Source organism: Vipera berus (genome assembly GCF_964194415.1).
Source record: "Vipera berus genome assembly, chromosome: 3".
Lineage (NCBI taxonomy): Eukaryota > Metazoa > Chordata > Lepidosauria > Squamata > Viperidae > Vipera > Vipera berus.
The window spans coordinates 168,707,838-168,720,392 of NC_138204.1; the positions used below are offsets into that span (position 1 = coordinate 168,707,838).

The window sequence follows — 12,555 nt, forward strand, 5'->3', positions numbered from 1 at the left end:
TTAAAAAAAATCTAGTGTCCTAGAAGTTACATAAATAAAGAACAAAAATACTTATCTTTCCTAAAGGAACAAGCAAATATGGATGAAGGGATTATTTGTTTATTTTCAATAGATTTTGGCATAGTGAGATGTTCTTGAATGTATTAATGCATTCTTGAATGCATTAACGAAAGCATTAAAATGATTGAATTTCTCTCAGAGAACTTCAAAAATGGCTTTTAGTTCTTTCTCTTATATTCTGCTTTTATGATCAATTAAATCTGTTTAGCTTTTTGTAACACCATTTCGTCAGTTAATACCCCTTCTAGCACTTTTCCAGCTAAAGTTGTGGAATACTCTTGGTTGTAATTAAGACCACCATGCTCTTCCTTATCGCTTGTGGTATTTGCTTTCCTTATCTTCATCTCTATGTGCCTCTGGCCATAGCCATTCTCTCTTATATACCATAGCAGTAATTGCTACTGTTCATTGTTCACTGTAATTGTTACTGCTGAGTGTTTGATCCCAAAAGATGATTGCATGCATAAGGACCATTTAGATCATTTGGTCACTAGAAAACAATATGCCCCAAATAATGTTGGATGAGCACATTTTGGCAAACAAACAACAAGGCATATATGTGCGTGAGGCTATGTGACTTTTTAATTATATTTTATATAAACACAGTAGACTCAAAATGTTATCCAATCAAAATATTTCTGCACGGTTAAAGGTGCAAAGAAGTAAGTTCAGGAAAGACCTTGTGAGGAACTTATAAACTGTATTGTATGAACTAGGTAGGTATCAGCCAGTGAAACAGGTTGCTGCATGAATCAATTCTTTGCTGGAGAAATTCAAACAGCTGCTTTGCGCTAGAATTCCCAAACCTTTCCCCAAATGAACCCAGGCTGAACATTTGGCCGTTCCCCCTTTGGTGATGTCACTGCATCAACAATCATATTTCCTACAGTCATAGGTTCCCCCCCCTTTTATATGTGTGATCCACAGTGGAATAAAATTGCTTGCTCCAGCTTTAAATTGAGAAGCAAATGGCCCTTGCAGTTTCAGAACTGAAGGAATGAGTGAGAAATAGTTTTGGAAAACACCTGTGTTCTGAATAATTTCTCTTCACCAAAATAGTTGCAACAGGCACACTGCTTTCCATCTGCAACAGAAAACAGTGCTGTGTATCTTTCTTTGTAGATGAAAATGTTGTGCATGGTTATAGACATCTATGAGCCTGTGATTCACACTCAGCTTTCGTAAATGTTCTCCTGATGTATTAAAGCAGATTTCCCATTAGATGCTATAGACTACTGCTAGTTTAATCCAAGCAATCTGGAGCAGCTGGGAAAGCCTATTTGGACTTAGGAATTTAGAGGTGTCTTCCAATTGCTAAAGCAGTTTGCCCATATTGCATCTAGACATGGCATCCTGTTGAAAGTAATGCTGTTTAGGTTGACAGTACACAGTTGCACATTTGAATCACAAAGAGAAAAGGAAGGTGTCTTTTGTATTCCATTGTTCTTCAGGAGCAGGAAGAAGGAGGCAAAATATTATCTTTCTATTTGCAATGACCATTTTTGTGTACCAGAAATAAACTGTCAAACATATAAAGTGAAAATTACTAGCACGGTACACTACTGTTATCTTCTCTCCCTGTAAGGAGCACAGCACAGTGCATAAACTCCTAATTTTGTTTCATGAATCTACATTTGTTTTATAACTAATTCATCTAGTTTTCTTTGCCCATGATAAACTAATGAACCAGGTGGCTGTTTTGTGAAAAGGGAAGGGGTTAGATTATATGGAGCCTGGAGTGACCAGTGTACTTGGAAGTTGTTCTAAATCGCTGTTTCACGATGTATCATTTCTTTTCAGGTTTTTGTCAAGCTGGCAAAGATTTGCGATTAGTATCATTGCGTATGGAACAGATTGATATCCCACCAGGCTTCCTGTTGGTTGGAGCCAAGTCTCCAAATCTTCCTGAGCATATTCTAGTCTGTGCTGTTGATAAAAGATTTCTGCCGGATGACCATGGAAAAAATGCACTTTTAGGTAAATGAGAATTCATTCATTATTCCTCATAATATGACAGATGTACAATGGAGTGAATTTATGTTATAGTGCAGGGGTGTCAAACTGCTGGCCTGCGGGCCAGACGCATCACCAGGAAACTGCGCCCACCCCATTACCGGCAATGGGAAAAAAGCTCCGATACGTCGCGCAATGTCACGTGATGTCACGAGTTTGACATGTCTGTTACAGTGGATTGATTCACTTCAAAGCTTTCTCCCTGTACTATCGTGAGATAGTTTTTGAAAGCTCTTTCATTAGAGAAAAATTGTTTGGAATCTTCCAATTCATTAACTGCAGTCTATATATTTGTCAGTATTAGCAAACCTATTAAGAGCATCATTAAAGAGACAGGCTTGAGATCCAAGGGAATTTCTTTCCTTCAAAGGGAAAGTTTATTAAGGAAGTTACAGGCTTTACTAGAATCCTTGAGCTTTTTTTTCTTCATATGTAGTTTCATAACTTACAACCATTCATTTACTGACAATTTGAAGTTACAGTGAAAAAAGTGACCTATAACTGTTTTTCACACTTATGGATCCAATCTGGGTTGGTCACCTGGACCAGAGGTTTAGTCCTCTGAATTTTCGGACTTGTGAGCATTCCATTCAGGGGATCCAGTAAATTACATTAGAAGTATCTTCCACCTCCACTTGTTGCAGCATCCCTGTGATCGATCATCTGATCAAAATTTGGACTCTTGACAACTGGCATGTATTTATGACAGTTACAGTGTCCCCGGGGTTCATGTGACCACCTTTTGTGAACTTCTGTCAAGCAATGTCAATGGGGAAGCCAGCTTCATTGCATGGCTTAGCCAGAGAGAGCAAATACACAATAAATATTATTGTGCAACTGCAGTGATTAACTTAACAATTGTGGCAAAGAAGGTTGTAAAATGGGATAAACTCAGTATCTTGCTTAGCAATAGAAATGTTGGGCTCAATAGTGGCTGTAAGATGAGGACTACCTGTATACCGTTGTAGCATACTGTATATAATAGCTTCTTTTGATTTTCATGGTGGGAGATGCTGTTTTAATCCATGCAATGAACTGGATCATAGTTTAGTGTGATCAGCTTAGATAACCTGGTTGAGCATTGTCTGCCCGGGCTTGGCTGTAATTATTTTCTCCCTGTTTGGAATGTAAATAAAGTGATGTTATGTCTTTTTTCTGTTAAACCACATAAGAGTGCCGTAATATGAGATCTATATTAGCTTGTACAAATTTTGCATAGCTTTATTTTTTACAGTCTTCAGATGTATTAGATTCTGTAATTTCCAAAATTGAGCTGTGCTGGTTAGAGTTTATGGGAGATAGAACTCCAATAAAAAGATGCAAAATATTTGGTTTTGGAAACCTTTAGGAATTAGGAGGTATAGCTGTAACTTTTTTCATCCCATTCTTTTTCAGTATCCTGGAAATAATGGTATTTCTACAGGATCAGATCAGAATTATAGCAGTAGCTTAAAGATTACTTTGTAAAAGCCTATTTGTGGCAGGAATGCAAGTATATAGGTTAGTCCAAGATCAAAGACAGATAGCAGAACAAAGCAAGGACTTTGGAGATTGGCATAAACAATTCAACTGAGACAAGGGCCAAATGGATTATAGTGTTCAAGTTTGCTCACGTTCACATGGATATTAATGATTCAGGGAAGAGTGAATTCCTCTCATTTGGAACAATCGGTTTCTAATCCTCTAAATCAGTCCTCTGTTCTAAATAAATTCTATTTTAATTCCCAGTTCAAACATGAAGAAGCAGACAATCTGTAAAAAACATAGGTTTTACAAATATTTACTTGGAATATCTGAATCTCTATACTGTGTAGGACATCAACTTTTGAAAAATATTCCGTTCAACTGTCATTTAATTGCTTTGTAATCCAATGTTCCAGTCTCTTTGTTCCTAGTATTAATGTAAAAATAGTGACTTTTTAAAACCCTTTTTAATTTATAAAATGGAATAAATTTTCAAAGATGTATAAAGGAAGGAGTCTTCTAAGCATGGGAATGTTCTTTCCTATTAGAATAACTTAAGATTTGCAGCCTAACATTTAGATATCTAACAGTTTGAATATAATCCACAATTCAAGCAAGGACATCCACATGGGGAAAGTGATGTATGACAAAACATCACAAAGTAAATTCTGCCATTAATATTATGCAGGGTTGTAACAAGTACAAAAGAGTGGAGCTTCTGTTATGATGGCATGTTATACATTTTGCAGAACAGATGCATATGGCTACAAACCAGGGAAGCTTGATGATACTTGGAAAATGTTGGTTTCATTATTCTTCTTTGTTCTTTAAGCTATCAGTGTGCCAGGGGAAATACATTAATAAGCCAAGTAGATTCCAAGAAGAGAACTTGAATACAAATAATATTATCAAATATCGAAGAAAAACTGTAAAACTAGCATGCTTTTCTCCAACCCTACAGGTTTTTCTGGAAATTGTATAGGCTGCGGAGAAAGAGGATTTCGATATTTCACTGAATTTTCAAACCACATAAATTTGAAACTCACCACTCAGCCAAAGAAGCAGAAGCACTTAAAGTACTACCTAATAAGAAATGCTCAAGGTGTGCTTTCAAAAGGACCTCTTATATGTTGGAAAGGTAAGAAATATCTTCTTTGATGTACTTGAGCGTGTGTGGGGAATATTAAGAGAATTGAATTATAGCATGGTTAACTAGTACATTGTTTTGATATGCTTTTTCTTAAAAGAGGGAATTTCAGATGATATGATATTGTAAACCTAGCTTTTTAGTTTGTAAGACATTATATATAGTTTTAAGTGTTTCTTAACAGCCACTGAAGGACCTTTTTCCACATAAAATGACAGCCTTCTTCAATCCAGGATTATCCAACTATCTTTAAAGGACATAGAATTCATCTTTAAAGTACATTAATTTTCTATTACAAAGTAGTTTACTTCATTTCTTCTTAATCTTACTCTTCTAATAAGGAACACAGAACAATTTTTGCCTCAAAGCAGTCCATAAAGTAATGAGGTTGAAAGATAAAAGTTATGCTTATATCAGTGAAAAGACAAAATATATTTGAATGCTTCTGGAGTGCTAAGCCTAAGAAAATCATGTATACTAGGGTGTGATTTTTTTTCCCTAATTAGTATAAGATTGCATAATTGTCCCCCCCATTCCCCTCCCCAAAAAATTCAGCTATTTTTATTGCGTAGAGGCTAACTCCCAAAATACAGCTGCATTTTGGAGGTTAGCTTCTATACAATAAAAATGTTGTGGAACAGGTTGTCTACCTCTGGTCTACTGCACTCTATAGCAGATCAGTTCATGGTAAATCAACACTAATATAACACCTATATGCATATTTACTTGGAAATAAATTGTGTGAAGGTAGTGGAGATAATGAAGGTAGCCTAAGCTAATCAAAATATCAAGTTCATCAGAGACAGCATAGGGTAAAACATGGAATTCCAAGAATTCCATGTAACAATTGATGACAATCATAGGTGGATATTTATTCCAGAAGTTGCCAAGAAATTGTGTTTAACATGATAGTCTTGTCACACATTTTTCCTCAAGAAAGGACATCTTCCTGAAAATAACCCTATATTCCAATCCTATGGCTGTTTAGACTATGTTTTCTATGCCAACAGCTGCTCATTGTCATGGCCTAATTAATACAATATTCTTGTAGGTGTGGTTATGTTTGGTGTAACAACCCCCCCCCCATGTCTTGTGCAATATTTTATATATTGGAGCGATACCAATGGGCTTCTCTAGTGCTAAGTCCTAGAATTGTTTCTGTAAACAGTATGAGGAATATACTGATGTTGCAGTTCTACAAGAGCCCTTTGTTCTGATGTTATCTTTTCTCCCATGCACAAGAAACAAGGAAAATGGTAGTGTCAGACATACTTGATTTTAAGATCTCTCGTATGAAGGTATGCTTTCTTTGAAATTATTCTTGTATTTCCTATAACAAAGTTAGGGTCAAAGCTGCTGCATGAATTTTCCTAAATGTTTCTGAAAATAATCTTTAACAAATTCCAACAAATTTGCTTTTTAATTAACTCTTTTGATTGCACAATAACTATATTTTGTTTTGTTTTTGCATACAATATTTGTCATGCTGCATTGCCTCACTGTCAACCTGGCTGCTTAAATATGTACTACTGTATAGCTGCTTTACTTGCAGAATGTAGAAGCAGGCACTCTTCTGTTGCTAGCCATTCTGCTAAACCTAGTTCTTCAGCAACTCCATCTGTGACCCCTGAGAGTGGAACAGCCAATGGATACAAGCCAGGGTTCACCCAGACAGGTAGGAGCTGAGAGTCCATTGCATCCTAGAGTTGGCATTTGTGAAGAAGTGATTATGACGCCATTACAGTTCCTCTGTAGATGTAAAGCTCCCAATCATAAAATTTCAGGTTGCAATAGGTTAGGTAGGAGTGCTATGTCTGAACTTATTATATAATAACAGATTTTAAGTTATAACTTATTCTGGAATCTTTGTCAAGAAAGAACTTAGTTGCTAGCCATATCTTAGTATGGTGAAGCTTCACTTTGTATATTAGGTTTAGTAAGGCTTGCAAAGATTTCCTACTGAAATACAGTAAAAACTCTTCGAGTACTTTCCTCAGGATTTTATGGCAGGTTATCTTTTCCTATTGTTTATAGATTAATGGGAGTTCTGAGTGGAGGTTCATGATTCATTAATACAGGCTCCTTGCATATTTTGGAGTCCTGTGTGGAGATTTTAAATATATAGAGCAGATATCTCACCTTGGGCCTTTGTCCCACAGTGTGGATGATAGGACTGAAGTAAAATTTTGCAAGGGTAAAATTCCTCAAAAGTACTAATGCTGCAGAACAGCAACTTTAGATGGAGGATTAATTTGTATTTAGTGTGATCTGTCCCTAGACCATTGGGAAAATTCTTCTTTTTTGTTTTCTGCTGTTTTAAGTGCTCCACTATTTTCATAAAATCAAGACTAGAATCTGAATACACAGATTTGTATTGATTTGTTGTTGCTTGATGAATGTACATGTTAATTTCAGTTGGAATTAAAATTTAAAGCGATGTTATAGCCAATTAAATTAATCTTTAACTGTGATTTAGAGAATGAAAATATTTCCAGGGGAGGTTTTAAAGTATTGTCTTCCAGCCTCATTCACAGAATTTTTAGTGGTTCTTTTAAATCTCTGGTGTATTTCCTCAAATTTTTTCAATGTTTTCTTATCACAGAGGGGAAAACAATTACACAATTTGTTTTCATTGGTGGATTGATGAGTTATCCATCTCAAAATACCTGATGATTATGCTGTTATATATGCAATATACACTATTTCTCTCTGTCTTCTCCATTTCTCCAGGGGGAAATAATTTCTGCCCATCTTAATTATGCTTAAGTGTTTAATTGGTATTATTGTTAACAAGGATTAAAATAGATTTCTTTGGATCACAATTATAAATTTAATGAAATAACTTTATTTAAACAGAGCATGTATGAGTGTATAGATGTTTCCAATTCTGAGTAGTTATCATTTTAACACTGCTATGCTTCTCTACCAATGTAAAGTGGCCAGATATAATATTTAATTTTAGTTTTTATTTATTAAGGCCACTGTGACAATATCCATACTACTGACAGATTTTTGCAGTAAAAATATATTTTCATTATTAAACTAAATTAATATTAATTACCAATATTTTATCCATTGTTTAGTAATGTTAAGAAATAGAAAATACCGTATCACAAGTGCTTAGCACTGCCTACTATGTTATCTGAGGTTATTTGTGTTTTCTCCAAAGTGATGATGGGATAGATATATCATCCAAATATATCAGAAAATCAACGTTAAAGAAGGCTAGCTGAGAAAGAGAGTGCCTGGTAGTGCAGTCTCCTTCTCAAACTCTGGTTGCTCAAATTCACTGATCCATCACAATAATATTTTTAAATGAACTGGTCTATTATGGCATAATCTTCCAGGGTTTAGAGCAGTGGAAAATATTTTGGATTTTATTTACCAGAGCAGTGAGATTCACCAACTAGAACTTGGCATAAATAACATGGCATTTAAATTTAAAAAAATTATTTTGAGTACCAGTACCAAATATAAGCTGCTGTCTTTCCATACACAAAATCCATTCCCAGCCATCTACTCCCACACAAGCTTTTCTATTTCACAAATATAATTTTGAGTAGGTGGTGGGGAGGAGTCCTTTTATTATATAATTGTAGAAAAATGAAGAGATAAACAGAATTGGCCATTTACTGCTAATTGCTTTCAGATTTAATAATATATTGCAGTCTGTCTTTGCATTTTTCTGAATTTGTGTCTATTTATAAAACTCATAAAGCTCCTACATCAATAATAATTCCTGTAAGAGAACCACATAGTTTACCTCAGATGTGCCTATTTTTTTCTGTGCAGTATGTAACGTGAGTTCAGCTGAGAAAAAGTGACTAGTTCAAAGTCATATAAAGCAACATGGATGAGTAGAGATAATTTCCCTTTTAGAAGTAGACTTATATTGTATTATCACTAAAATGCACCTAATCTTCTTGAATGATGATGTAGTAACAGTAATGGAGACGGCAATAAAATAATAATAATGTATTTATCCTGGATGGAAGGATAGGAAGATATACCACTCCTTCCTGATGGTATGGTTAGGGGTATGGTTGGGGTTGAAATGGAAAGGTTTGTTTAGCATGGCAATGCTGTTTCTGCTGAAAAGTTCTGCAGCACAAAACCCATCCAGGAACTGATTTAATTTATTAGAAAAGGTCAGTAGTACCATATTTTCCAGCGTATAAGATGACTGGGCGTATAAGATGACCCCCTACATTTCCTGTTAAATTATAGGGTTTGGGCTATACTCACCGTATAAGACTACCCCTCTTCCAATGCACACCAAATAAAAATTAAAAAACATCAGATTTGATTTTAATATGGTAATTTTAATTCAAATGCTTATGACATGCAGGTGCTTAGTAGGAAAACTGTCACTTATAAACATAAGGCTGTTTGTCATCAAACATGTAAACATAAAACAGTGCAAGTGGATTAAACTATAATAATAATAACAATAACAGTAATAATAACAATATAATAATAATAATAATAATAATAATAATAATAATAATAATAATAATAATAAGAAGAAGAAGAAGAAGAAGAAGAAGAAGAAGTAGTAGTTGGAAGGGACCTTGGAGGTCATCTAGTCCAACCCCCTGCTAAGGCAGGAAACCCTATACCACTTCAGACAAATGGCTCTCCAGTCTCTTCTTAAAAACTTCCAGTGTTGGAGCATTCACCACTTCTGGAGGCAGGTTGTTCCACTGGTTAATTGTTCTAACTGTCAGGAAGTTTCTCCTTAGTTCTAGGTTGCTTCTCTCCTTGACTAGTTTCCATCCATTGCTTCTTGTCCTGCTTTCAGGTGCTTTGGAGAATAGCTTGGCTCCCTCTGCTTTGTGGCAGCCCCTGAGATATTGGGTCACTGCTATCATGTCACCCCTCACCCTTCTCTTCGTTAAACTACACATACCCAATTCCAGCAACCGTTCCCTATTTTCCTAATTCACTTTTTCACTTTTCCTAATTCACTCTAAAGCTTTCCCTGCGCAGAGCCTTACGTAAAACCAGCAGCCTGCAATTAGTGCAGGTTCGCATCCCACCAGGCTCAAGGTTGACTCAGCTTTCCATCCTTCCAAGGTAGGTAAAATGAGGACCCAGATTGTTGGGGGCAATAAGCTGACTTTGTAATAATGCTGCTGGGGGGGGTGAAAGCCCTAATAAACAGGCATATACACAGAATGAAGGCTATTGCTAAGCACATTGATTTGTGCTTTAAATTGTAAGCCACCCTGAGTCTTCGGAGAAGGGCAAGATATAAATGGGATTTTTTAAAAAAAAGACCAAATGGGAGATCCGCTCCAGGTTTTCCAGCCAGCCCACCCAGTTCCTGAGTCAAATGTGTCCTTAGAGCTAAGCCGCTGCTCTGGCTGCTGCCTTCCCCACCTGCCTTTCAAGTTGGGATATACTACAGCTGCTCTTCAACTTTAGAAGGAAAGACGCCCAGATCCCAGCCTGTAAAAAATCACAGACTGCAGCTTCTTCTCCAATTGGTCCCGCTTTCCCTGTGCAGACTAAATGGGAGATCCGCTCCAGGTTTTCCAGACAGCCCTGTCCCTAAATTTTCAGCACCCGGTATAAGACAACCCCTAACTTTTGAGAAGATTTTCATGGGTTAAAAAGTAGACTTATACGCCGGAAACTACGGTATGTCAGAACTGGAAAATCCATAGTGTGTCCTTCTTTAATGAGATCCTGTCAGCTGTTGTCCTTCTTGATTTTCTCTCAAGGGTAAGATCTCCCCGTGATTGCCTTTTGAGATGGACATGCAGATGAAATTAATCATAGTGCACCTGACCCCTTTGTGAAGGTTTTCCTGCACTGACAAGTGAATCATTTCACTATTGATTGATTTGATTACATGCATTGAATTAATGTGTCCACATAGACAGACCTACCCAAGATGATTTTTTCCCAACCTGGCCCTTTAGGACTCAACAGTGCACCCATCATCACTGCAATCATATCTCCCACCTTGCTGCTGATTTTCCCCGTTTACTCTTTCTTTCCTCCTTTTCCAGCATTATGGACTTTTTAAGGGAGCTAAGACTTTGCATAATGTATGCAAAGTCTGATAATTTGAACTTGGTTATTTATACTTCAAGTGAGTGCTTCAGATTGATTTGTTATACGATACACGTGTTTGTTTCTTGGCTGTCCGTGATATTTCCAGGAGTCTTCTTCAACACTGAAGTTCAAAAGCTGTTTCTATTTTGCATCTTCAGATTCAGATTCAGAGTCCAACTTTTGTTTTCATGGAGTTTACAGAAAAAAACATTCTGATCTTTGTAGGTATAGACGTGTCACAATATCTGAATATTTTTTCCAAGGTTTTCTTTGGTACCCTGCCAAGTGTGGTGTATTTCTTGACTGCTGATTAATTGTCAATTCTAAAAAGACACTATTCATCAATCTTCATTGTCAGTTCTTAAGAATGGTTTTGTCATCTGCTTGTCTTTTTATATGTAACTGTTATCTCATTTCTTGACTATGACTTTCTGTTCTGTGTATATGTTTGCATGAGGTGTGGAGAGCTATAGAGGTGACTTTGAAGCAATGTTGCAGAAAGAGTTAGAAAAACAAGCATTTGTTAGGCATGGGAAACGGGAAAAACATTTGAAAGAAGCTGCTACTGACTATACACTAATCAAGTGGGATATAAGAGGGAAGGAAAGAAACATAGGATGGCTTTCAAGATTCTTTTACTATAGCCTATATCAATAAAGCATAATTCCAGTCAAACTTGTGAAATCTATTTCCTAACCTGGCCTGCTTTGAAGAGATAACATGAGAACAATGAGGTGTTCTGGGATTCCCATTTGCCTTAGGACATTCCACAACATGACATGGTTGATACAATTTAAAGAAAGACCTTTCTATCAAGAAAGCATATACTGACCTTGGTATTGTTTGACATTCTCAATTGCCCATTGTGCATAAGTAATAATGTATCTTGTTTTAAAGCCACTTTGAATATCTGGTATATCCCATTTCATTTTGGGTTCTGATTTACATTGGATGATTCTAATATTATTTTCCTAGTGTGTGGAATTAATATATTATGTAGTAATTTGCATAGTCTGTTAAGCTTCTTTTCTTTGGTTTTGATATGTAGACTCACATTTTCTAATTTGTTGGCCACTGGGTCATTTTCCGATTTGCTGACATAGTTTCGTTAGAACTCTCTAGCTCTGTAGATGATTCCATCAGTGTAGCTGTTTGACTTGATGTGGAAAAACCTTTCTCTACAGAACCGGTCCCTGGTGCCCAAAAGGTTGGGGTCCTCTGCTTTAGGATACCAATTTGAGACTGGAAACTTTTGAGTTCAAAGATCTTTTGAAAAGCTGTCCTTGTTGTTCCATGTCTCTATAGACAATCTACTTACAAATTAAAATACAGATATTTTAATATCTCTTCTAGCAGCTTTCTGAAATTCTTAAGTTTCTCCTTGGGACCTTTCTCCTTGTTGGCTTTGGACTTTCTTTTCCTCTTAGTAACTTCCACATACTTTAATGAATCCAGTCTGCTTTCTTTTGTTTCTTAGTTTTTCTCAGTATTCATTCTTAAAATCTATTTGATTTCATTCCATAATTACAGAGATTTCCTCTCAGTAAGCTCAGGACTTCCAAAAGATTTCTGTCTGAATATGATGGGTATATGTTTGAGATCATATAGAAACTGGTAGGTTTATTCTTCCATTTTAGCTTGACTTGTAATTTGTGCATGAGCAGATTGTGATTTGTTCCACAGACAGCCCCTGGCAATATCTTTACTTCTATATCTGAGTCTTCCACTTTATTCTATAAATAATACAGTTAATTTGATTTCCATGCATGCCTGTCTAATGATATTTATGTGGGCATTATTTTTTAATA

The 12,555-nt window shown here is 36.0% G+C and overlaps 1 protein-coding gene across 1 annotated transcript in view; it reads left to right on the top strand.

Moving 5' to 3' along the window:
- The window catches only part of GREB1L (GREB1 like retinoic acid receptor coactivator), a 162,332-nt gene that overhangs the window by 87,337 nt on the left and 62,440 nt on the right, over positions 1–12,555 (top strand). Inside the window, exons 5-7 of the mRNA XM_081324854.1 lie at positions 1,861–2,037; positions 4,499–4,675; positions 6,237–6,359. Of these exons, the coding sequence (XP_081180980.1) occupies positions 1,861–2,037; positions 4,499–4,675; positions 6,237–6,359 (477 nt within the window). The remainder of the gene's footprint in view (positions 1–1,860; positions 2,038–4,498; positions 4,676–6,236; positions 6,360–12,555) is intronic.